Source organism: Pediculus humanus, genomic scaffold (genome assembly GCF_000006295.1).
Source record: "Pediculus humanus corporis 1103172107561 genomic scaffold, whole genome shotgun sequence".
NCBI lineage: Eukaryota > Metazoa > Arthropoda > Insecta > Psocodea > Pediculidae > Pediculus > Pediculus humanus.
This window is the reverse complement of record NW_002987176.1, coordinates 279,948-306,893: the sequence shown is the minus strand read 5'-3', so window position 1 is coordinate 306,893 and position 26,946 is coordinate 279,948. Positions and strand designations below refer to the sequence as shown.

Genomic DNA, 26,946 nt, shown 5'->3' with positions numbered 1-26,946 from the left:
TTTCATTATGGCAGAATCGAAAAAACTGCAGCACAGGCTTTTGGGTAATGGCGAGGGGTGGACTCTTCTTTACTGCGACTGTCATTTTTCACTTTTCTCCGAGGAAACTTTATAGAAATCAAAGCGTGCGTGAACACTATAACTATTTTACACGTAAATTAATCGTAATTTATATCATAATTATTTTTATCATAACTATATACGCGATGTAAAAATTGACGACAACAAAAATAAAATATGTATTTAACATTGAGCAATTAAAAGATCAATTTCACGTCAAAAATTATCGATTCATTCCTCTTTCGAAATCAGCTGTTAACACGTTCAGACCATAGAGTAAAACATCTTGTTCCTCTCTTTCTATCACTCTCTATCTCTTTTTAACCAAAATTTAGACAAATTAGTTTTTTTTTTTTTTTTTAAATTAAGTCAAAAGATTTATATAATTTTAGAAAAATTGTTTAAAATCACACGTACGAATATATTTTTAAATAATTATTAAAAAAAAAAAAAAAGAGAGAGAGACAACAACGTACTTACTTAACGCGTACAATTTACGAGATTTAATTTAAAATATTTTATTCATTGTCGTTATTAAACGTCAACGTAATTTTATAAACATTTAAAAAAAAAAAAAACTATTTAGTAATAACGTTATAAAATATTAACAACAATAAAAAAACAATTAATAATAATTTTAATTTAATTAATACGCAACTTAACATAGATTACAAATAATCTAACACGCAACACTATTGCCAACTTTAATTAATTTTTTTTTTTTACTTTGTATTTTTAAATATATATATATATTTAAGTAATTGAAAATATAATTAAAGTAAAAAAAAAAATAATAATGAGTTTTAAAGCATTTTATTTTAAATGTACCAAAGGAACTTTAGGGTTATTCACAAAAAAACTAGCATTCAATAAAAATAGAGTAAAGTAAGAAAAAAAAAAATAGATTTTATTTAATAAATGTTTAAATGTTCACTGTGTGAAATTTATCAATAATGTTTTTTTATCAATCTCTCAAGTCTAATTATTAGTTTTTATTAATGAGTAAAACATTTATTTTAGATGTTTAGCAGCTGTAGTTACAGGAATTGGTGTGGCAAGTTATCATTCATATTTTCAACCGGCTTTTATGTCCGGTAGTACAATAGATACAAATAAATTTAAAGCAGAACCTGTAACGGATATTAATGAATTGGAAAAAAATAAAAAATTTGATATTAAAGCTCAAATGGAACTCCTAATACTTAGAATACAAAAAGAATTTTGTGATGCGCTTGAAGAAGAAGAAAACGACAAAGAAGTCAAATTTAAAGTTGATCGATGGTTGAGGAAAGATGGAGGAGGAGGTGGAATCACTTGTGTTATGCAGGAAGGAATGGTTTTTGAAAAAGCAGGAGTTAATGTGTCAGTTGTTAATGGTGTACTACCTGAAGAGGCAGCAGCTCAAATGAGAAGCAGGTTAAATTTTTAATATTTTTATAATAACGAATTCTACTTTATTAGTTTCGTTTAATTAATTTTTAATAAATTCTATACTTTATGTTTAACGTTAGAAGATAACATGTGTATTTTAATTACAAAAATCATCGACTTTCAGGGGTAAAGCTTTAAGCAAAGGTCCCATAAAATTTTTTGCTGCAGGAATTAGTGCTGTTATTCATCCTAGAAATCCAATGGTTCCAACCCTACATTTTAACTATAGATATTTTGAAACAAGAGAGGCAGATGGTTTATCACATTGGTGGTTTGGAGGTGGCACCGATTTAACTCCTTATTATGTTGATGAAGAAGATTTTATTCAATTTCACACAGTACTTAAAAATGCTTGTGACAAACATGATAAAGACTACTATGCTACATTTAAAAAATGGTGTGATGAATATTTTCACATTAAGCACAGAAATGAAACAAGAGGAATAGGTGGAATATTTTTCGATGATTTAGAATCACCTACAAAACATGATGCATTTAATTTTGTTAAAGAATGTGCAGAGGCAGTAATCCCTTCATATATACCAATTGTTAAAAAACACAAAGAGGATGCCTATGGGTATGCCGAAAGGCAATGGCAACTTTTGAGAAGAGGAAGATATGTTGAATTTAATTTACTTTATGATAGAGGAACAAAATTTGGACTTTTTACTCCAGATGCTAGATTCGAAAGCATTCTCGTTTCTCTACCATTAAATGCTGTGAGTATTTTATAAGTAAATTTTATTACACAAATTTTTTTTAAATAGAATTTTTTTAAGAAATATTTTAATTTCAGAAATGGGAATACATGCACTCAATTAAGCCAGATTCTAAAGAAGAAAAATTAATAAATATTTTGAAAAATCCAGTTGACTGGATCTCTCAATCACAAGTATTGTAATTTAATTTTACCTCATAATTCTTTGAATTAATTTTAAATTATTTAATATCATTATAATAGCACTGAATTAATTTAAAAAAAGAACTGTATTATATTTAATTTAAGTTAATGTTTTATTTTTCATTTATCCCTACTATTATCACTATTTAATTTTATTTTAAAGATCCTTGAATATGACTGCTTTGAGTATTCATATTTAAAATTTGAAATCTTTGATATCGATAAAAAGCTTGCAAAAAAAATTAATTTTTAATCAATATATAAATCATTAATGAAGTTTAGGTCAAGAATTCTATACTTTTATATTTAAGAAATGTAAAAAGCAAATTTTCATTTAAATAATTGCCTATTCTTAGAAATTCAGTTAAATTTTTAATCGAAGTAGATTATTAATAAATATTATTTTCAAATATTATTCATGTGATGAATCAATTAATAATGAGAATAAGAATATAGCAAATAAAGAATATATTAGAGAAGTAAAACCAATCTTTTTAATAAATAATAATACCAGAAGGCACAAAGGAGAATGAAACGATAAATACCACGTATGGATAAAACATTATGTATTATAATTTTAAAAACTCTTTTACATAATGCTTATGAATAAAATCACTTTTTACTTTCCTTTCTTAGCTTTTATTTTTCTCGAATAAAATTCCAACTCTTTTCCCTCAAGTATGTAACCGTCAGCACGACCACACTGACCAGGTCTGCTCGATATACATGCTAACAAACGTGAATTTTGGAACTGTTCTTCTAATGCTGGTTCCACCTTGGAATTTTTCTGCCTAGCCTTGTATTTCTTAATGAGTTTTTTAGACCTCTTTTTACTAAGAACGGCTTCTTCAGCTTCTGTTAATTTTCCACTTTTCTTTCTTCCCAATGGAGTAATGTAAAAGCTTTCATACCACTGCCTGAATGGTGTGGCATCGATAGTGACAATAGCATTTTTAACAAGGGTTTTCGTTCTTACCAATTCGTTATTAGAAGCATTGTATACGACTTCAATTATTCTTGTTTTTCTAGTACAATTTTCTGATCCCCATGAGAAATTGCCATGATCCAAACGCAAAGCACGATATTTCTTATTACCACCGCGTGTACGAACCGTATGTATCCTACGTTGTCCCAATTTCGTATTAGCAGCTGGACGTCCTAATTCAAATTTCCTCTTCTTTCTAATAGGTTTCCTTTTTCCTCCAGTAGGACGCCTCTTATGCCAGTGATCTCTTGAAATACCCATTTTGGAACAAAATGGCTAACAGGAAGCGACGTAAATAGATTTGGATTAGAAGCACTTTTACCACATGTGTTCTTCAAAATCATAGAGTAATTTTTTCAAACTTCCTTTTATGCATTCGCCTATACTAGTGCCACTTCGATTTAAGAAATTTCATAACAGAAAAATGTTTATGTTAAAAAAAATGAAGAGTTTTTAAAATTAATAATTGTTAGTTAGTTAATAATGGATGAAATTTTAGAACGATATAATAAGGGAAAGTTTCAAAAATGTTTAGAATTAATAAAACTAATACCTCCTGATGAAAATTTACTAAATAATTTCATTATTCAAAATTGTTCTCTAGTATGCGAATCTATGGTAAATAAAAGTACTTTTTAATTTCAAAACTAAATTTTATTATTTTATTTAAAATTTTGATGTGAAAATCAATTGACAAAGTATTGATAAATTTTTATTATTTTTTAGGTTAGCGTATTAGAAAATGATTCATCTAAACAATTAGAAATGGAAAAAAAATTGAATAATTTTTGTGAGAATGTAACGTCAGTTGGAAACCTTTCAGAAATGATTCCAATCGAATTAAAACTAATTTCTGTTTTTAATTTTTGTTGGTGGATATTATTTCAATCGAATTTTGACACTGAGGAAGTCGATGACGAAGAGCAATTAAATATGATTAATCAAAAATTGTGTCAAAGTAAAATTTTTATCTTTCTACCTCTGCATTACTATATACAATACTCACAAAAAAAAAACATTTCTTTTTAATTTTACTTTTTTAGTTATAGGTATCAATCATCAAAATGCTGGTCATTTAAAAATAACAGAAAAAATTTTTGAAAATAAAATAAAATTATTAAGTCTGGCTGAAAAAGATAACCCGAAAACTATTTTGTTAGTAATTGAATTAATTATTGTTATTTTAATGATTATTTTAAAATTAGATTTAAAATACTCAAAACAATGTTTGCAAATTTCATCTCATTTTTCTAATGAATTATTATATAATATTCCCAATTTTGAATTTATGAAACTTTCTATCGATGATAAATCGCAAAAAAAAATTTTTTATTTCAAGTTCGGTTTGCATAAAATAACTTCTACTAATTTCGATATGGAAAATTCTATCGTAGAATATTTACAAATTTTAAATTCAACAATTTATTTTTTATTAGGAGACTACAAAGAATGTTTAAATTCAATTATTAAAAATCAATTCACAAATTTGACAATTCTTAATGATTACCTGGGTGCTTTAAGTTCATATAAATTAAATAAAAAAAATATTTGTTCAAATTATTTATCTAAAATTAATATGAATTTTCTACCAGACAATTTAAAATTAAAATTTTTAATTTTAAAAGGACAATTGAACTGTGATATGAATAATCATAAAGAAGCTTTAAAATTTTTTAATGAAGCTTTAAAAATTCATCCTAAAAATCCATTGATTCATTTTCATATCGGCAGTCAATGGGGTCAAATGGGTATTTATGACCTAATGGTTGAAACATATGAAGAATTATATAAGGTATATATTTATTTATTTAATATTTCTTCTATTATGATTATTGATTTCGGAAAAGATTTAATTAACACTTAACAATTCTATATTTTTTAGATAATGTTAAACGATGAAAAGGAAAAAAATAAAAATGCAAATTTCCAAGATTTCATTCTTAATTGGCTGCATGTAAATGATGAAGTTTCAGAAGTTGAATCTGTGTATGCATTAGCTGTTTCATACGGTTTAAGCGAGGTAGGTTTTAATATAAATAAATAAAAAGTAAAAAATGAATTTTAATAATGTAATTATGATTGTAGAGTTATGAAGAATCGGCTGAAGCATTTGAAAAAGTTCTCGAATACTCATTTGTACTACCAGAATACATTTTAAAAAAAAGATTGATAGAAATCCCGGGGAAAATAACAATTTTACACGAAGCATCCATTACAAACCTGCTAGCCGGTGATTTATCAAAAGCAGAAGAATTCGCTAACAAAGCAATCGATTTATATTATCCGGAAGAATTTCCTTCGATCCTCAAACAAAATCAATCACTTTTAGACAAAGATGTCGATTGGTTGAAAAGGATTATCGAAATTGAACTTTTAGAATGTGACGTTATCGTTGAAGAACGATCTAACGAATACAAATATTCGGAAGACATGTTGTTTTTTTTACCCGAAAATGTCATTGCGCTCATAATTATGTCTGAAATTCAAAAAATTCAAAATTCAGATGAATATGTTGAAACGTTAAAAAAAATATTTCATTGTTTTTCCGCCATTTTATCGAAATTGACAACAAAAACTAAAAATATGATCGAATCGGAAAAAATAATATCGATATTAATTAAAGCTCTCACGAGTAAAATTTGTTTAAGCATCGCAGAGGTGTTAATTTTAAAAAACAATAATTTAAATGTTGATAAAATGTTTAAACGTGGAATTAGTTGTAACAAGGGTGATAAAGACGTTCTTTACACGTATTGTAAATATTTAATCAAAGTTGGAAATAAAAAAGAAGCTGCGAAATTGTGGCAAACGTTTCGAAATGAAAAATCAATTATATCATCATTAGAATCTCTACAAAGTTTATCTCTCAGATATATTTTGACCAGTAAAATTTCAACTTTAGAATTAGAAGAACTTGAAAGAGAATTACAAATCAACTAGTAAATTTAATAACATCATTATTATTTTTTTACACTTGTTTTAATTATATTTTTTTTATTAGAATGTATCCAAATGTAATTTACTAAATAATTATAATTATTTTTTATACGATATTCTCGATATTTATTTATTATCAAACGAAAAAAGTATATTGAAAACTGTAATTAATAATGTCATTAACAGCCTTTTTTTTTTTGAATTAAATCAAGTTTTCATTTGTGGGCGGTACTTTCAATGAGCTTATCTACTGCCACGACAACGAAAAAAAACTCACGCCTTAAATGCGAGTACGTTGATTGTGGGGGTTTTATACTTTAATGATCAGTTGATAGAATTACAATATACAAGCTAGAGTTAATAAATAATCATCGTTTTTATTTTTTTAAAAACTTTTTGAAATTATTTGTGCCACGTTTATATATATTACATTATATTTTAAATTAAATTTGGTAAGTTTTTCTTATTTTTAAATTATAAATTTAATTTTACATCCATTAACTTTTTGTGTATCATTTGAAAACGTCAAATTTTTATTTACCGATTTACCAAATAATAAATGGTTGGTTACTCATTGGGGTGTGGTTAATATGAATATTATTTTTAAAAAACTTTTTTATTTAACTCTTTTTTTTTTTTTTTTATTAGAAAAAAAATGATTTGGGATAAATTTCATTCATATTTTTCTATTTAAAAAAAAAAAAAAAAAAACGTTCGAGAATGAAAATTTTTTGTTGGTTTTTTAATGCACTAATAATAATCCCCATTCCCATGTTAAAAATTCTCTTCTTTTTTTTTTTTTTTTGTTTAAAAAATTATAATTAACCATCCGGCTTTTTTTAAATTTTAAAATTATTAAACGTTTTCCTAAATTTAATAATTCATTTTTATTTTATTCTATTTAAAATTATTCAATTAAAATTTTAAAACTTTTTTTTGAAAATTGTTTGAGCATGCATCAAAATTCAATATTTTTTTTTTTTTTTTTTTACGTTTCAAATTATTATTAATCCTCCTCCCCCCCCCACCTAATAATTTCATTTAAGTTAAATTTATTTTGTTTTATTTAATTTTAAATTTTATAATATTTAATTAATTAATTTATTTATTTATTTTTCTATTTTATAAACTTTAATTAAAGTTCAGTCAGACTGTGAGCCTATTTTTTCTCTTTTTTGTTTAGTCAAGCACAATAATTATGTGTATCGATAATTAGTCATATATTTTGGTAACAACAACAACAACAACCAAACTTTTATTTTGTTCTCATTTACAACCAAAAAACAAAAATCCTGATAGAATTACAAAAAAAAAAAAACAATAAAAAAACCTTTTTCGAATAATAGTTACTTGAAAAATCATCGATGATGATGATGATGATGATGATCTATTCGAGTGTCAAATTATAGTATAATAATGGATTGCACTCGAAACACAATAAAAAATAGATAGATTGAGTTAAACAATAAATAAACCAAGCCTAAACTATTGTCTATTATACATGATAATAATATTTAAACAATAACATTTTCAAAAAAAAAAAAAAAAAAAGAATTGCATTTCACACAAATTACAAACAATAATAATAATAATAATGTATTTTTTAGGAAACATGAGTTTATTCGATGCAAAATAGGAATGAATAATAATAATAATAATCTTTATGTGAACTTTTTTTTTTTTTTTTTTTCCAAATATTTTTGCAAAATGTTGTCGTTGTTGTTGTTGTTGTTGTTACTACTACTACTTTTTACATAACTTTATTCCCACACACATTCGCACTCACAACCATTTACAAAAAATTCTTGTTTGAATGATTCGAAACCATCTTGCTTCAAAAAATAATAATATTTATCATGAGCATTATTCAAACCGAAAATGAATCAGAATCCAAAAAAATTGTTATTTAAACACATTTTCTATAAATTCTCTCTTGCAGACAAACGCCCCAATGCTTTTAAAAGCTCCCTTATAGATTTTATCCCTTTAAATCCTTCTCATAAAAAAATTTTGTTGACAAGAAAACATGAAATGACTCATTCAATTTTATTATTATTATTATTATTTTTTTTTTTTTTTTTTTTCTTATGTTTTACTGTTGTGAGTTTTTTTCAACACCAAATGTTTAGCAGATGTTTATAAATAATTAAATTTTTTTTTTAGTTTTTTTCTGTCGTTAAATAATTAAATTGATAATTAATAGGAATCAATATAATCAATAATCAATAATCATTTTTTTTTTATGGCGGTCGGTCGGCCATTTTTAAAATGTTCGGATTATATTATTATTATCATGACACAGGTTCGGGTAGGTCGATGCAAGATTTTTTTGTTTTTAAACCAACCAGACAAAACATGTTGATATGAAATTAATTGATTTTAAAATTAACGCTAATTAATTATTATTATTATTATTATTATTATTATTATTATTATTATTATTATTATTATTATTATTATTATTTTCCCGAAGAAATAAATAAAACTCCGATATCATTCTTCTTGATAAGGTTTTTTTTCCCGTTTGTTTGTTTGTTTGTTTGTTTTCGGTCGTTGATTCGTAAAAAAAAAAAAAAAAAATAATAATAATAATAATAATAATAATAATAATAATTTGACTCTACCTTAATTTTTTTTCAATTGTCAAATTTGTTCGCGGTCAGGTTTTATCGCCTACCTAAAAAAATATGTATGCATTCGTACCACCAAATAGTACATTGTTAAGCAAATAATAATAATAATAATAAATTATTGTTCGTCTTCGATTTGTATTATTATTATTATTATTATTACTTCCCCCCTACTAATTTTGATTTCTCTCTCTCTCTCTCTCTCTCTTTCTCCCCCTCCTCTACCCCCACCCCCCGGTTAATTCAATATGGAAAAAACTAAACGTAATTTATTTTAATTGAAATATTTTATAAATGGCATCGTCGTCATTGATTCCCAAATGAGTCACACAGGTACTAACTCTCAGGTACTAACGTTGATGAAATTGTTAGACCGTTTGTTGTTTGTTGTTTGTTTGTACAATGGAGGCCAAGTGGCAAAGGCCGACCCGAGTCAGACTCACATTTCTAACTTTATCGATTATTATTATTATTTGCCGTAGGTTCAATTTTTTTACATCGTACCTAATTGAAAAGGTTTTCAATTGTACATAAAATATCAGATTTAAAAAAAAAAAAAAAAAACTTGAAAATAATTTAGCGAAAAAGGAATTAGGTTTTATTGGTTGGCATTGAGAATTCCAATTGTATTGAATGCGCAACACAATATTATTCAAATAATAATAATAATAATAATAATAATAATGGAAATGAGTAATAAGTTCAATTGCCGTGTGCGTGCGTGCGTGCGTGCGTGCGTGTGACTACTATGTATGTATGCGTTTATAAATATTTAAACTCATTGTGCGTAGATTTTTTTTTTTTTTTCACACGACATTAATTGTAAAATGACCGCATTTTCATTACGTAAACAAAAAAAAAAAGTTCGTTATTTTTTAAAAGTGTGCACGCACTCGAATTGTAAATTTTAACGTGAGATCGGGGGGGGGAGGGGGGGTTAATATTAAATTCGTTCATTTCGGTGTAGTCAATTGAAAAAAGTTATTATAGATACAACCGCGTGCAAAGATGCATGGAAACAACAATTGACCGAAAGTAACCCGGTGTAAATCATCATCATCATCATCATCGTGGAGTGTACGATGATGATGATGATGATGATGATCGAGTGTGCAAATTGCATGAAAGACTTTATGGTGTCGGTGGCCTGGGCTTTTTGTTTTTTACCCTGTCAGTGATGTTTGCTGTTTGTTCGTTTGTTTGTTTGTTTTTTTTTATCGTTTGTTTTCGTCTTTCGTCGTCATTTTGTAAATTTGATTGGTAGCATCCAGTTATTATTATTATGTAGCGTCCCCCCCTTCTCACGGTCGTAACAGTTTTTTTTTTTTTGTGCGTGTTCGCACACGTGTGTTGTCTTTGCCTTTTTTGACGAAAAATGTTTGATGCAGTTGTTTTCTGTCTGCCGTGCCCGGTCACCTCGACCTACCTAACTTCAATCTTCATTTATTCCTTAAATGGTAAACAATTTTGTGTAACGGTGAAAAGAGTTCGACGTAAAGGGCCCCGGGTTTTCCCAAGATTTAATTTTGTCACAATCGAACAAACAAACAAACAAACAAACAAAAGTATTTTTTTAAAATTAAAATTTGATTTTCTTTCCCCCCCCCCAAAAAAAAAAAAAAACTAAAAGATTTTCCACTTGAAATTTGAATAATAATAATATTTTGAACCTGTGTCGTATTACAATGGTCAAAGGCTCCTTTAGAGCCTACTTACTATTCGCGAACAAACAAACAAACAAACAAAATGTTTGTTGTGTCAATATTAACCTAAATTGCATATTTTTTGACACGATTAAACAAAAAGAAAAGAAATGAAATGAAAATGGCAATGCGAACAATGGGATCAAATATCATCTGTCGTTAACCTCCGTGCACGCACGCACGCACACGCACACAACCAAAAAGTACGACAAATTTTCCATTTTCCCAAATAGGAAATTGTTGTTTGTTGTTGTCGTTTGTTGTCTTAAAATAACCTTAACTCATCTATATATATATCTATCATATAATTATAACAAACATTTCGAGCGTCCTCTTCATTGACATTTTTTTTTTTTTTTTTTTTTTACGACCAATCATTTTTTTCATTGTGCAAGCAAAAAATATTCGGTTACCCCTTATTATTATTATTATTATTAATTTAATAATACCTTGATGGTACGACGAATCAAATTTTAGGTTGTTTCTTTTGTTATGATTTGCAAGCATTTTTTTTTTTTTTATTTGTCTTTATTTTTACTTTGTTCTGTGAACAGAAGCAAAAAAAAAAAGAAGGTACGAGTACGCATGCACCTGTCTCGAATGTCCTTAACCCTTTTTTTACCATTATTATTATTATTATTATTATTATTATTATTATTATTATTATTATTATTATTATTATTATTATCAATTGTGTCGTTTACTAATTGTTTAAAAGATAGGCGTAATATATATAAAAATAGAATCGAAATGAAAAAAAAAATTTCCCTCCCTCCCTACGAATATAGAAAGTAAAAATGCGCCAGGAGTGTGTGTGTGTGTGTGTGTGTGTGTGTGATAATTTTTTTTTTTTATCATGTTGGCACCTTTTCATACACGTACCACCTTGCACCACCGCCACCACCACCACGACCACAAATGGCATCAATTGAAAATTAAATTTAAAAAAAAAAAAATCAAATTAAAGAGAAATCAATTCTACATAAAAGAAACGAAACGAAACGAGAAAACCGGTTTAATTTTCCTTCGTACGAACATAATTAACTTGATGAATACAAAAAAAAAAAAAAAAAAAAAAAAAAATTAAAGATGAACGCAACGCTGACCGAGCACACATAATAATAATAATAATTATTATTATTATTTATTAATTTAAATAATAATAATAATAATAATGTTAACGACTTTGTTATTATCATCATTTCAAATTAAAAATTCAGTTCAATTGTTTTAAATTAAAAAATTTTTTTGTTGTTGTTCTTGCACGTTGTTGCCTTATCATCGTTTTGATAATTCAAAATTCAAGTTTAAATTATTATTATTATTATTCGGAAAAACCGGAAAATATTCACTTGAGCGAAGTTTAGAAAAAAAAATTTAAACGGTCTGGTGAGTTTTCACCGTCGCTGCCACGGGTTGGAAAACAAAAAAAGATTTTCAATTCTGGTATCTTCCTTTATATACCACCAAAAACGGTAATCGGTTGATTATTATTATTATTATTATCATTATTATTATTATCATTATCAATCATTACTGGCACACTAAGCATTTTGGCATCGATTGGAAAAAAATAGAAAAAGAAAAGTAATTTTTCTTACCTTTTGTAGTTTACCGTTAACGACTCGGTTGAATCCGCAGAATCAGGGCCGTATACAAGACAAAATATATCGTAGTCATTATTATTATTATTCATTCAACTTCTTCGATAAGCAGTGCATAACCTGAAAAGAAAAGAAAAAAGAAAAAAAAATTAATAATAATAATAATAATAATAATAATAATAATAAACGATAATTGAGTTTATAGCGATTTTAAATCCGTAACGTTATACATTCGATAATAATGATGATGATAATGATAATAATAATAATAATTAAATATGTGCGCAGGGCGGAATAAAAAATTATCCGGCTCGTTGCTCGACTGAAAAAAAAAATTTAAAAAAATTAATACCCGGTTTTTTTAATTTTTTAATTTTTTTGTATTTTTTTGTGTTGAAGAGGAAAAATGTCTGCCGCACCAGTGAGTCCATCTTTAAAAGATCTTCCAAAAGTAAACACCGATCTTAAATCACAATTGGAATGTTTCAATCAAAGAAATTTAAAAGATGTCAACACATTAGAAAAAAATATTTTGCCATCTGCTCAAGGTAAGTTTTCCTTTTTTTTTTTTTTTTTTTTTTTTTCTTTTCTATTGACACGACCGGTTTCACCGAAAAAAAAAAAAAAAACGAAGAAAAGGAAACTTGAAATGCCCAAAAAACCACCACCGCCTTCTCGTTTTTTCCATAAAAAGAAAAAGAGCGAAAGTTTTGTCGATTTTGGAATAATAATAATTATTATTTCGTAATCGATAATGATTGGTTAAACATTCGTAAGACAAAAAAAAGAGAAGGAAGGGAGGGAGAGATGGCGGCGGTGGTGGTGGTGGTAGTAGTGGTAGTAGGAGAAGAAAAAGAGGTAGGAAGAAAAGACGTGACAATTTTTTTAAAAATAAATTTGATAGAAAAAAAAAAAAAAAAACCACAAGAAAAAAAAAAAAAAAAAAACAAGTTTTCCTGCGGTGACTTTTCGTTTATCACGTGGGTCAGTGTTTTTTTTATTTTATAACCGGATATCCGGTTCTCTTCCATTTTGTTTTGTTTTTTTATTCCACGTAAAATTAAAATCGTGTTGAATAATCGAACGAGCGATCGAACAAACTCACGTTTTCAAATATTATTTTCGAAATCCACGTGTGTCATTATTCCACGGTAAAATGTCGGTTGTTGTTGTTGTTGTTCTGGTTGTTGTTTGTCCTTTTCCTTTTCGTGTTGGTCGTCAAATTGTCGTAGGTAGGCGCCAAAAATCGTCACAACATCATCGGTAATTATCGATTGTTTGTTTGTTTGAATTACAAGAAGTAAAATGTCATCGAACGAACGAACGAATCCCTCCCTCCCCGCCCCCTTCCCCCCGAAGTCAGCCATTTTTTTTTTCTTCCTTTTTTTTCGGTGTCAAAGATTATAATTGTCTGCTTTTTTTTTTTTTCTCATGTTTTTCTCATTAGATGTGGCAGCAGAAAAGACTCAAAAAGCTCTTCTAGAGGGCGTCGAAGCTTTCGATACGAGTAAACTTAAACACACGGAAACAAATGAAAAAAATCCACTTCCGGACAAAGAAGGTAAATTATAATAAAAAATCGAACATGTTTGTTTGTTTGTTTGTTTGTTTGTCGTGATTAAATTATTATTATTATTATTAACGATTCTCGTTCGTTTTTTTTGCTTTTTATGTTTGTTTTAGTTTTTGCTTCTTACACGACGATAGGAGCATGCAGTAAATAATAATAATAATAATAAAATTAAAATTTTGTCGCCTGAAAAAATAATTTCTTTCTTAACTTTCTTTTTTTTTTTTTTTTTTTTTTCATTGACGCCATTTTTGTATTTCTAAACTGATTATTATAATATGAAAGAAAAAGGAAAATCGTTCGTGATGATAAAAGAATTTTTAAAAAGAAAACTATATTTGGGCGAGAAAGTGGAAAAAGAAAGAAAGAAAGAAAAAGAAAAAGAAACATTTTTTTTTTCGTTTGCGATTGTTTTTTTTTTAATCTTTTGTCTTTTTTTTTTGCATGTTTGCATTCGTTCGCATTCCCACAACCTTTCGAAATCCTTTTTTTTTTTTTTCTTTTGCCACGTCTCGCTTTAACAGTCGTTTACCAAGAAAAAGTTCATCAGAAACTTTTCGACGGAGTCGAACATTTCGATAAGAAAACAATGAAACACGCGGAAACGCAAGAAAAAAATCCTCTGCCGGATCGCGAAGGTATGGTGTTCAACACGATGTCAACTTCCTCCCCTTTTTTCTAGTTCCACGATTTTTTTTTTTTTTTAATTTGTTCGAAATAATAATAATGATAAACGATTTGTTTTCCGCAGTCATCGAATTAGAAAAGGATAAAATGAAATTCATTAGCGGTATCGAAAGTTTCGATCCGACGAAATTGAAACACACGGAAACATTGGAAAAAAATCCATTGCCAACGAAAGAAGGTAACTACATAATATTACATATATATGTCTCTCTCTCTCTCTCTCTCACACCGTACCTTGAAAAATTTTTTTTCTTATTTCTTTAGTTATCGATCAGGAAAAGAAGGCCTAAGTCATCATTCACGTCATCGTCGTCGTCATCTTCGCCATCATCATCTTCATCACGATCATCGTTTTAGAAGAATATTTACAAGTCGACATTTTTTTTTTTTTCTATCTCTCTCTATCTCTCTCTTTATCCGGAAGTCAACTCGTTGAAGTCGCCAAAAAAAAGAAAACCTAAAAAGAAAAGAAAAAAATTATTATTTTACACGTTTTAAAAATTTCTAAATTTTTTTTTTTTTTTTTTTTAAGCATAAAAGATGACAATAAAATTTTTATAAAAAAAAAATTAATAATAATAATAATAAGCAATACGCGAATACATTTATTAAAAAATTTTTTTTTAAATTTAAAAAAAAAAGGCGGGAAAATTATTATTTTTTTTTTTTTTAGAATTTTTTTTTTTTTTATATACAACATATTTATATTAATTACATTTATACATATATATATTTATATTTATATTCATATTTTGTGATTCGCTTTAAAGATATTTTGTGAAGGCTTCAATTTTATTTAATAATAAATAAATACAAGAATATACATAATTATTTATTTATTTATTAACTTATCCTCGTGACGTATGATTAAATCATCGTAAACCCTCTTTTCCCTTCCCCCCTCCTCCCAACCAAGGGGGAATACCAAATTAAAAACAAAACATAAACATAAACATAAACATTTTGTCTGCTTTTCAATCATCATCATCAATTTTTTTTGTTTTTTGTTTTTTTTTTTTTATTAAAAATAAAAATAATAAAATTTATTTATTTTATTAAAGTAAATTATTGTTTTTTTTATTTGAAATAAAAAAATTATAAGTTAATAATTAACATGAAAGTATGTATATATTTTTTTTTGGAATGAAAAATGTTTATTATTATTATTATCATAACGATGTTTTTTTATGTTTTATGTTTTAGTGTCAATTCAAGTGGATTTTAAGGTGTTGTTATTATTTAGTATATTTATTGTAATTGGATGTGGAATTAAAATTCGTACAAATTATGAGAGGGATAATCCTTGCTGTTGCATGCCTTGTTTACACAAAGGAATATGTAGTCCTGTTAGTTCTTCTACTTATGAATGTATTTGCCCTACAGGATATTACGGGAAAAATTGTGAAAAATGTTACTTTATAATATATATACATTTTTTTATTATTATTATTATTATTACAATTCTCATCCCCGTTCCCATTCCCATTTATTTATATTTCGATTTGTTTTTCTTTTTCACTTTCAGCTACACTTGCTAAATGGTTTGGAAATTTAATAAATTTAAATCAATATAAAAAACAAAAATTTGCTTTAACCGGAAGATTATTTTGGTCAATTATAAATAACGTTCCCCTTTTACACGATTGTTTCCTACGACAATTTTATAAATGTAACAACAAATTAAAAATTTTTTTTTTAAGGAATATTTATTACTGTTAATTAAATAAAATAAATTAATTAAATTTTCTTGTTTTTAGCTGCAAATGATTTAGGTTCGTTTCCCGTTTGGCCCCTAACTCAAAATTATGTGTTTTTAAATTCATTTAATAATAATTCTTATTTATTAAGAGGAATCCCTCCTGTACCCATCGAATGTCCCACTCCATTGGGAATCAAAGGTTTTCATTTTTTTTTTCATCAATTTAAATAATTTTGTTTGTTAATAATAATAATAATAATAATAATGGATTTATTTACAGGACCGTCAAAATTACCCGATATCGATTACATATATAAAAAATTATTTTTAAGAAATCAATTTAAACCGTGTCCGTTGAAAACAAATTTAATTTTTGCTACATTTTCACAATATTTAGCTTATCAATTTTTAAAAATAAAATCATCCAACCACAATAATAATAATAATAATAATAATTTTATCGATATTTATAACGATGATTTAAACGAATCGGAAAATAATGTGAAAACATTGAGGAGCGGTATAAATGGAAAATTTAAAACGAGAAAAATTAACGGACAAGAATTTCCACCGTATTTAGAAGATGAACCATCGGTTTCAATGTATTATCCGAAAGTAATTATTAATTAATAATTGATTGATTAATAATTCATTTGATTAATCGATATAAGAAGAATATTAATTATTTTTTTTTTTTTGTTTTAGCCAAAGGGTAAGAAAACGGTTTTTCCAAAATGGGCAATGACAAATAAAATGTTTAGTGTTACACCATTTATGTTTTCAATGGCAACCATTTGGTTAAGAGAACATAATCGTGTGTGTGAAATTCTTGTTAAAAAATATCCAGAATGGAATGATGAAAAACTTTATCAAACTGCTAAAAAAATATTATTAGGTGAGAAAATAATAATTGTAGATTGAAAAAAAAAAAAAAAATTTAATTAATTGAATATTTATCGAGTGTTTTTTTTTTTTTTAAATAGGTGAATTACTAACGATAACAATTGAAGAATATATTCAACATTTGGCACAGTATAAAATGAAATTGATTTTCAAACCTAATCTTATTCATAACGAACCCATAACATTTAATGATGATATGCAGTTTGAATTTAGTTTACCTTTTCATTGGCATCAAATGTTACCTGATTCATATAATATTCAAGGACATCATTATAATTTATCAGATTTAGTTTTTAGTAATAATAGAATTGTTTTCGATCACGGATTAGATGCTGTTATCGATTTGATGGGAAGAACTCCTGCTGGACAGGTTGAAATCAAATTTTTTTAAAATAAGGTTTTTGTTATTTTATGGAGTATTATAAGTAATTGGTTATTTTATAAAGGTGACTTTTCAAAATTTTGGAAAAACATTTGGAAATGTTATGAAACAGTTGATCGAAGAAGGACGAAAGAGTAGACTTCATTCGTTTAATGATTACAGAAAATATTTCGATTTAAAACCTTATTCTAGTTTTAAAGATTTAACAGGAGATAAAAAAATTGGGAAAATATTACAGGATTTGTATGGTGATATTGATGCTGTGGAATTTGTTGTCGGTTAGTTTTTTTTCTCTTTTTACAGTTTCATGTTAGAAAAAATAAAATGATTAATTAATTTTATTTTTTTTTCATTCAGGAAGCTTTTTGGAAAAACACAAAGATACAGTTATACCTCCTACAATGATTTTATTATCTGGTCCTGTAGCTTTAAGAGGGATTTTAAGCAATCCAATAGGAACATCAGAGTTTTGGAAATCCTCAACCTTTGGTGGAAAAATTGGTTTTGATATTGTTCAAAAAGCCACATTACAAAAGTTGATATGTTTAAATTTAAAGCAAAATTGTAAAAATAACGTTTGGGTTTCATTTAAAACTCCTATTAATTTTTAAATTATTGTTTTTTTTGTATAATTTTTAATTAATTTTTTTTATAAGCATGTTTTTATAAATTTTTTTTTTTTTTTAAAAAAACTTCAAATAAAAAATTATAATTTTTTAAATGATTTATTTACCTTTAGTAATACGTTTACTGCTAATGAAGATGTAAATCATTATAAAATAAAAGCACAAAATTATTATAAATTATTATTTTTAAAATTCAAATAAAAATAAAAAAAAAATTATTCAAATTATCATGAGTACTTGAGTAGACGACATTACATTCTTAAATGTAAAATTCTGCGTAAATTTTATCGTGTCAATAGAAAACTTCGGTTGTTAATTTTTACAACTTAAAAAAAAAAAAAAATTAGGTTGCCTACCTTGTTCAATCTGCCATTGTTACTTAAAACTTGTGGGTGACTCAGATTTCGAATTAGTAGCTATATTATTTTCTATTCAAAATGGCTTTATCAATTCCTAAACCTCCTGGTGTTATGCAAATGCTGAAAGATGGAGCAAGAGTATGTATTACATATAGTAATTTTATTATTTTAAGTTAAAAAACTTTTGGTAAATAATAACAAATTGCGTACCCGGCACGTTTTTTATTTGTTGCACAATCCCTACTGTGTTTAATTTTTCAATTAACTTTTGTTTTAATGTATAATTGCAGTATTTTCAAGGTTTAGAAGAAGCAGTTTTTCGAAATATTTCTGCCTGTAAAGAATTCGCCCAGACTGTCAGAACTGCTTACGGTCCTAACGGAATGAATAAAATGGTTATTAATCATCTCGAAAAGTTATTCGTCACCAACGATGCGGCTACAATTATAAAAGAATTAGAAGTTGAACATCCAGCAGCCAAGTTAATGATTCTTGCATCACAAATGCAAGAACAAGAAGTTGGAGATGGAACTAATTTTGTGATAATATTCTGCGGAGCCTTGTTAGAAGCTGCAGAAGACATGTTAAGAATGGGATTGACTCCCTGCGAGATAACCCAAGGGTACGAATTAGCTTTAGAAAAAACATTGGAAATCCTTCCGAGTTTAACATGTTACGAAGTTAAAGATGCCAAAAATGAACAAAATGTTACTAAGGGAATAAAAACTGCCATTATGAGTAAACAATTTGGTCAAGAGGACTTTTTAACAAGTCTTATCACTAAAGCCTGTATCAGTATTTTGCCTGAAAAAACAACTTTCAATGTAGACAATATTAGGGTTTGTAAAATTCTCGGTGCTGGTCTCAACAGTTCTCAAGTAATTAATGGAATGGTATTTAAAAGATTTGTCGAGGGTGATGTCACCAAGAAAACCAATGCAAAAATTGCAGTGTACACTTGTCCTATTGATATTTCTCAAACTGAAACCAAAGGTACTGTTCTCATTAAAACTGCTGAGGAATTGAAAGATTTCAGCAGAGGAGAGGAATGTTTGCTAGAAAGTCAAATAAAAGCAATTGCTGATACTGGAGTAAATGTTATCGTGGCCGGTGGTAAATTCGGAGACATGGCTCTTCATTACCTAAACAAGTATAATTTGATGGGGGTAAGACTTAACAGCAAATTTGATGTGAGGAGAATATGTAAGACAGTTGGTGCTACAGCTTTACCAAGAATGGTCAGTACCATGTTCTCAAGTACAATTTGAACAATTTCTTTTCGACCGAAAAAAAAAAAATGATCATGTGAAAAACATACTTACCACAAATTGTTGTTTTTTTCTTAGACTCCTCCTACAGCAGAAGAAATTGGTTATGCCGATTCTGTTTTTGTCGATGAAGTCGGAGAAACATCTGTAACAATCTTTGAAATAAATGGAAAGGAATCAAGAATTGCTACGATTGTTATTCGAGGCTCTACCGATAACTACATGGATGATATTGAAAGAGCCATAGATGATGGAGTCAATACTTTTAAAGCAATGACTAGGGTAAAAATATATGGAAACGCAGAAAAAAAAAAAAAATTTATATAGAAAACTAAATACATGATTTATTTCTTAATGTTTTTCGAATTGTAGGATGGAAGGTTCTTACCTGGAGCTGGAGCTACTGAAATTGAGTTAGCGAGACAAATTTCATCATTTGCAGATACTCGTCCGGGTCTCGATCAATACGCAATCAAAAGATTTGCCTACGCCTTGGAAACATTTCCAAAAACTTTGGCTGAAAATTCTGGCGTGAATGCCAATGAAGTGATAACGAAACTCTACGCTTCTCACGAAGAAGGAAATAAAAATTTTGGATTCGATGTCGAGGTAAATATTTTGCCACCCTTTGTTTACATTTTTGACTTTCGTTTTCGATCATTTATAATTCCCTTCATAAAATTTCTTCATTTAATCTTTTTTTTCTTGTAGAAGGACACTCTTATTTTCGATGCGGCTGCAAATGAAATTTTAGATTTATTTATTACAAAATATTGGGCCTTAAAATATTCAGTGAATGCGGCTTGTACCATTCTCAAAGTAGATCAAATAATTATGGCGAAAAGAGCTGGAGGTCCGAAAAATAAACCACCCGAAGGAATGGACGACGATTAAATATTTATTATTATTATTATCATTATCATTACCTTTTTTGAATTGCGTATTAATAATATGAAAATAACTTTTGTTTAAGTTTTGTACTAAAAATATTTTTTTTACAATTATTACGTAACTGATTCACACCATTAACGAACGTCTTTTTCAATTTTTCATTCCGTGAAAATAATCTGAAAAAAAAAAAATTAATATAATTTAATTATAATGTTAACTTTTCATTAATAAAATTTATAAACAAATTATTGTTTAAATTTTTTTTTTTTTCAAAAAGATTTTCCATTTCCTCATACTCACCAAATATTAAGCGAAGTGAATGTAAATTGATGACGTATTTCCTTTAAAAAAAATTTTTTTTTTTTTTGTTTTGATATTTCAATCGTTCATATTCTTCGATACGTGTGAAAACCTTATCATTCTTCCTTATCAAAATTTATCAAATGAAAAAGTTCCCTGAAAAAGTGTGACGTAAAAATTTTCCCAACCCTAAAAACTGAATAACATACAATTTTCCATTTAAAAAAAAAAAAAAAAAAAAAAAAAAAACATAAACAAACGACACTTTAGGTTTTAAATTAAATAAAACGGAACAAATTATTTTTTCAAAAAAATTTTTTTTTTTTAATTAAAAATAATAATAAATTTAAATTTCAATCAACAATTAAGCAGCAATCGACTCCATTCCTCCTTATGATTTCAATTAATAATAATAATATTAATAATAATAATAATTAAAAAATTAAAAAATAAAAATTTATAAAAATAAATTTCTATAACATTTAAAAAACTTCAACAATAACAATAATTTCAAAGTTTAAGGCGTGGTAATAATAATAATAATAATAATAATAATAATAATAATTGCATTCGAATTAATAAATAAATAATAATAATAATAACGATTATTATTATTATTATTATTATTATTTCAATTGATTTAAAAAAAAAATAAAATAAAATAAAAATTAATTTTTATTTAAAAATATGAGGTAGTCAAACATTGCATTCGTTTTTTCCATCGATTCGATTTCCCCCTCCCCCCGAGATACCGCCCACTTCTCTCTCCCTTCCTCCCTCTCACCCCCACCCCCCAAACAAAGTTAACAAAAATAAAAAAATAAAAAAAATTATTTGATTTAAAATAAATTAAGGGTATGTCATTTCACAATTCACCCGATTATTTTATATTAATAAATAAATAATAATAAGTGAAAGTTAATAACAATTCAATTTACCGTCCTCGAACTATAATAATAATAATAATTAATAATAATAACGCTAATAATAATAATAATAATAATAATATTGATTTCAAATTTTAAATTTACAACAATTGTTTTTTTTTCAAATTCGTAAATTTTTATTTTTCTCACTCGTCTCCCTCTTCCTCCTCCTTCTCCTCCCTTACTCCGACCCTGTTTGTTTTTACTACTCGATTTATTATCATTATTAACAACTAATTAATTATTAAAATAAAAAAAAAATTTAAAGGATTTCAATATAATAATAATAATAATAATAATAATAATAAATTTTAAAAGCGCGACTCCTGCATTTGTTCGTTCGTCCTTCAAATGATTATTATTTACGTGAGCGAATGATCCCTCTCCCACTCCCCCCACTCTCCCCGTTGACGATTCATCATTATTATTTAAATATCATGAAAACATTATTGCATTTTTACCTCTTCCCTTTCCCCCTCCCCCTCCCCCTCATCCCTTTCCCTTTTTCGTTATTTAATCGGGTAAATTAAATTCTTTTATAATTTTCCAACCGATCTAATAATAATAATAATTAATAATAATAATAATAACAATAAGATAATAATAATAATATTAATAATAATAATAATAATAATAATAATAACAACAATAAGATAATAATAATAATAACTTTTGATATTTTTTAACTAATATAAATATAAATACGATATGATTTTTTTTTATTATTTTGTTTGTTTATAATTTAATTCGCGTTTGTTTGTTTGTTTGTTTCTTCGTTTGTTTTTGTTTATATAAATGCAATTTTTTTTTTTTTTTTGGGGTAAAAATGCATTTTAATTAGGTCCCCGTTTAAAAAAAAAAAAAATCGATCGATCAATCGATCTATCGATAATTTTAATTGACTCAAAGTTAATTGATAAAAAAATCATTTCAGGACTTTTCCCACACCACGTCCTCCATTTCCGGTTATTATAAAAAAAAAAAAAAAAAAAAAAACATATTGAGCAGCAAAAAAAAATTAAATCGTCCTTCCGGCGATATCCCCCTTGACGACGATGATGATGATGATAGTATTGATACTAATAATAATTAATTCGATGATTAGGTTTTTTCTTTTTTTTTAAATGGCATTTTAAATGGCCTTTTTTTCCTCCGACGGTCATTTCATTTTTTTTTTTTTTTCTTTTAATTTTTGATTTCGCTCCATTTTTTTTTTTTTTTTATTAAAATCTCTACTCCTATCTCTATCTCCTTCTCCTTTACCCATCTCTTTCTTTATCTTTTTTTTTTTTTAAATGATTTTTCCGCCGTCCTGTAAAAAAAAAAAAAAAAAAAAAAAAAAAAATTTTCTTTCAATTCAAAAAATACTTGAAACAAATCAAACCGTTCAAATTTTCATCATCTCCCTAAAATCAAGTAATAAATTCCTTTTTTTATCTCTCTCTCTCCCCCTCTCCTCCCCTCTCAAATTGTAATCTTAAAACAAACAATAGTCGAAATTAAATCGGGGGAGTCTCAATTCTCTCTCCCCCTTTAAATTCATAATTAATCCCACGGATTATTATTATTATTATTATTATTAGGATTTAAACGCTTTTCCGAGGTATTAAATATAGAATTAAAAACAAACAAACCGACAAACAAACAAAGTAATAAAAAAAAAAAAAAAAACTGGTTCGATTCTTTCGTATCTTATCATCGCCCAATTAAAATAATAAGAATATCTGTGTGACGCTTTTAGGAGTTTTACCTCCTCCTCCTCTTCCCTCTTTCCCTCCCTCTCTCCCTCCTTTTCCTTCGTTCCCTCCCTTTCTCTCTCCCCTTGACATCTTCCTTCCCACTCTTATTTAGTCCGGATGTTGTTCGTGACACTTGAACAGAAAAAGGGGGATGACGCGGTTAATAACCCCAAAGAAAGAAATTGCCCTTCCTTTTGGTCATGATGCATGATAACCAAAGAGTAAACAACGTTTTTTTTTTTTTTTTTTATATAAATAAAATAAATAAAATAAAATATTTTATTTACCTCATTAGTTTCAAGTTCCCTTTTCAAGGGCACGGAAACGGGTTCTATTATAATATCATCATCCGACTTATCATCGCCTACGCAGTGTATTAATTGCATTATTGAAGCACCGAGAAGAAACGTTGATCCTGCTATTATAAAAGACGTCGTGTACGACTCCGTTTGATCAAATATGAACCCTACAAAATGACCGAAAATTTTTTTTTTTTAAAAAAATGTCGTTTTACGACTCGTTTTTAATTTTTTTTTGTTTATCGCCGTGATAAAGCCTTACCCGCCATCGGAGGACCTAATGTCATCGGTATGGCACATAAACCCAATAGAAATCCAATCGCTTGAGATGCTCCCTTTTGACCGCATATCTTAAAAGCAACCGGACCCATGAGACTCACGAAACAACCGTCGAATATTCCCATAGAAAGACAAATAACTATGAGACCATAATAATTTTGTACTACGGCTATCAACATCGTCAACAAACCAAGGCACACAAACGATATCTGCAAAAAAAAAACAAAACTCGATGATAATGATAATAATAACAACGACGACGACGACGAATAAAAGTTATGTGATTTTTTCCCTAACGACTTTTTTTTTTTTTTTTTTATTTTATTTTATTTATTATTAATTAAAATACCCGGTTCAAACGACTTTCGTATTATTATTATTATCATTATTATTATTATTAACCTGTTGTAACGTGATAGTGTTAACTTTTTTAAAATCCGCAACTTTTCCGGATATCAAACGACCCAAAAGTGATGTGGCAGCTATGCATTGAATTAATATTTTACCATCGTATTCTTCGTTGAACGTTACGTTCACATACGAGACCAAATGTACGAAAGTGACGAAATACCCGAAGAGTGAAACCGGAAGTGCGATTATCCATATTAAAAATTTTCTTATCTTCCATATCTCGACGTTTATTATCGATTTAAATTTTGATTTGAACGTGAATCCGTGTCTTTTCTTCGGTTTCGGACTCTTTTTCAAAACGGGTTTGAAAACTAAGGCACAAACTGAAAAAAAAAAAAAAAAAAAAGAAAGTTTTAGCAGACGATTATAGCTTTAGCTGGAATTTAAGCAACAATCATTATTATCATGCATAATGCATGCATTTTACCCACGTTATATATGTTTTACTTTTAGAAAGAGTGAGAGAGAGAGAGAGAGAGATAAAACGAACAAGAGCTTTGCCCTTTAAAAATTTTCTTTTTCTTTTTTTTCCTTCTACTCAATGACGGAAAATTATTGTTGCGCCATTCACTATGAGAGAAAATTAAAATTTCTGAATGAAAATATATAAATAAATTAAGGTGAAATAAAATTACGATTCCAAGGTTGTATGATTGTCGTTCGAGAAAGACCTACTAAATTTAACATATCTTGATTTTTGAAATGTTTTTTTTTTTTTTATTTTATTTTAAATCATCCGCATCCGTATCCGGTTCCATTTCCCCCCCCCTCCTCCTCCTCTTTTCCCTTTCCCTACAACCTAAATACTTAAAGTTGGCAACCTTCGATCTATCTCTTCCTTTCCTTTCCATTTCTTTTTCCACCTGTTTTAATTATCATACCCTAAGTAAAAACTTACACACACGCAATTTTAATCATTTTAACATTTACTCGATCGAAAGGGCATTATTATTATTAATTATTATTATTATTATTATTATTATTAATTTCAACTTATGGGAAAAAATCGGTTATCGTATGTATATATATGAAAAAAAAAAAAAAAAAAAAAGAAAAAATAGATAAAAAATCGTTTCGCGCCATAAAAGACTTAGTCATTTTGAGGTCGAAGCACTTCTCTCTCTCTCTCTCTCTCTCTCCCTCTCTCTCTCTCTTATTAATCTCACAAAGTCTTTTTTAAAGCTTTGTTTAAATCTCACATTGATAACAAAAAAACGCGCGAGTTGCACGGTATTATTATTATTATTATTATAATGATAATGATAGTTACCTAATATTAAAATCATCAAAAACGATACGCCCAAAAAACATCCTTTCAATTCGAAATTATCGATGAGAGCTTGAAGGAAATAAGGGAAAGCGAGCGTGAAAACGGAACTTCCGGCCGTGGCAAAACCGTTTGCGACTCCGAGATATTTCGTAAAATAATGACCGAGTATGATCAATGATGGACTGTATGCCAAAGAAGCTCCCACTCCGAGAATGATACCAAAACTCGCGTACAAAACTTCGACCTGTTTAAAAAAAAAAAAATCCAACTTTTATTATTATTATTATTATTATTTATTATAAGTATGAGAGAAAGAGAGAGAGAGATTTACGTTGTTTGAGAAAAACGATGAGAGAACGAGGCCGCCGATGGCCAAGGTACCGCCGAGGAATGTCGTCATTCGTATCCCTATTTGATCCGTTAGAATTCCGGCGACGGGAGATAAGAAAAATGTCATTCCGATTCCCAAAGACCCCACCAAAGCTGTAACAAAATCAATCATTCATTCAATTATTATTATTATTATTATTATTAATAAATTACGATGGTGGTGACAATGATGATGATGATGATGATACTCTTATCGGACGACAGAATTGATTAAAAGAAAAAACGACAACAACAACAACAACAATAATCGTAAATCAATTGATTTTTTAAATTCATTAGCCATAATCTGACGTCACTCACAGAAACGATTTGACGTCACTTGTGTTGTTATCATTATCATTATCATTTAATATGTGTCCGAAAAAATGATAATGATAACGATTACATGTATTATAAATTCAAATATATTCTAATAATATTTTTCCTCGCCACTCCCATTACGTCCCATTATAATTAATTATATAATTTAATAAATAAATAAATAAAAAGAAAGGAAAAAATAATAATAATAATAATAATAATAATAATAAATTTATTTTAAAAAAAAAAAAACAGGATTTAAGGTCGCGGTCAATGTTTCGTCGGCGTTGAATTTTTTTTTTACCAATTTTCTATCACGTTATCATATTGATAAATAAACCCGCCGCGTGTGCCGGCCTCATCCCGATAACTTAAGACCTAAGGTTCACTTTTTAA

General features: G+C 27.4%; 7 protein-coding genes across 7 annotated transcripts; 5 read left to right on the top strand and 2 right to left on the bottom strand.

The window, feature by feature from the left end:
- Window positions 1-1,147: 1,147 nt before the first annotated feature.
- Window positions 1,148-2,392, top strand: Phum_PHUM212330 (Coproporphyrinogen III oxidase, putative; the record flags this gene model as incomplete). The annotated part of the gene is made up of 3 exons (XM_002425579.1): window positions 1,148-1,422; window positions 1,616-2,210; window positions 2,288-2,392. 3 exons carry the CDS (start codon window positions 1,148-1,150, stop codon window positions 2,390-2,392), a joined length of 975 nt encoding a protein of 324 aa, XP_002425624.1.
- Window positions 2,393-2,981: 589 nt separating this feature from the next.
- Phum_PHUM212320 (40S ribosomal protein S8, putative) lies at window positions 2,982-3,695 on the bottom strand (the record flags this gene model as incomplete). The annotated part of the gene is made up of 2 exons (XM_002425578.1): window positions 3,016-3,695; window positions 2,982-2,991 (listed from the first exon to the last, which is right to left on the bottom strand). The coding sequence occupies exons 1-2, from the start codon at window positions 3,636-3,638 to the stop codon at window positions 2,982-2,984; spliced, it is 633 nt and encodes a 210-aa protein (XP_002425623.1). The 5' UTR covers window positions 3,639-3,695.
- A 165-nt stretch (window positions 3,696-3,860) lies between these two features.
- Phum_PHUM212310 (uncharacterized protein) lies at window positions 3,861-6,317 on the top strand (the record flags this gene model as incomplete). Its single annotated transcript, XM_002425577.1, has 6 exons — window positions 3,861-3,995; window positions 4,104-4,335; window positions 4,421-4,536; window positions 4,717-5,142; window positions 5,260-5,386; window positions 5,473-6,317. The coding sequence occupies 6 exons, from the start codon at window positions 3,861-3,863 to the stop codon at window positions 6,315-6,317; spliced, it is 1,881 nt and encodes a 626-aa protein (XP_002425622.1).
- A 6,340-nt stretch (window positions 6,318-12,657) lies between these two features.
- On the top strand, window positions 12,658-14,798 carry Phum_PHUM212300 (uncharacterized protein; the record flags this gene model as incomplete). Its single annotated transcript, XM_002425576.1, has 5 exons — window positions 12,658-12,799; window positions 13,699-13,812; window positions 14,346-14,459; window positions 14,573-14,686; window positions 14,773-14,798. 5 exons carry the CDS (start codon window positions 12,658-12,660, stop codon window positions 14,796-14,798), a joined length of 510 nt encoding a protein of 169 aa, XP_002425621.1.
- An 897-nt stretch (window positions 14,799-15,695) lies between these two features.
- On the top strand, window positions 15,696-18,103 carry Phum_PHUM212290 (Prostaglandin G/H synthase 1 precursor, putative; the record flags this gene model as incomplete). Its single annotated transcript, XM_002425575.1, has 8 exons — window positions 15,696-15,918; window positions 16,034-16,177; window positions 16,266-16,406; window positions 16,488-16,801; window positions 16,913-17,102; window positions 17,191-17,480; window positions 17,557-17,770; window positions 17,850-18,103. 8 exons carry the CDS (start codon window positions 15,696-15,698, stop codon window positions 18,101-18,103), a joined length of 1,770 nt encoding a protein of 589 aa, XP_002425620.1.
- Window positions 18,104-18,555: 452 nt separating this feature from the next.
- On the top strand, window positions 18,556-20,639 carry Phum_PHUM212280 (T-complex protein 1 subunit theta, putative; the record flags this gene model as incomplete). The annotated part of the gene is made up of 5 exons (XM_002425574.1): window positions 18,556-18,615; window positions 18,768-19,715; window positions 19,824-20,027; window positions 20,118-20,354; window positions 20,457-20,639. The coding sequence occupies 5 exons, from the start codon at window positions 18,556-18,558 to the stop codon at window positions 20,637-20,639; spliced, it is 1,632 nt and encodes a 543-aa protein (XP_002425619.1).
- Window positions 20,640-23,705: 3,066 nt separating this feature from the next.
- Window positions 23,706-26,362, bottom strand: Phum_PHUM212270 (monocarboxylate transporter, putative; the record flags this gene model as incomplete). The annotated part of the gene is made up of 6 exons (XM_002425573.1): window positions 23,706-23,792; window positions 23,922-24,067; window positions 24,163-24,388; window positions 24,582-24,913; window positions 25,861-26,104; window positions 26,192-26,362. The coding sequence occupies 6 exons, from the start codon at window positions 26,360-26,362 to the stop codon at window positions 23,706-23,708; spliced, it is 1,206 nt and encodes a 401-aa protein (XP_002425618.1).
- Window positions 26,363-26,946: the final 584 nt, after the last annotated feature.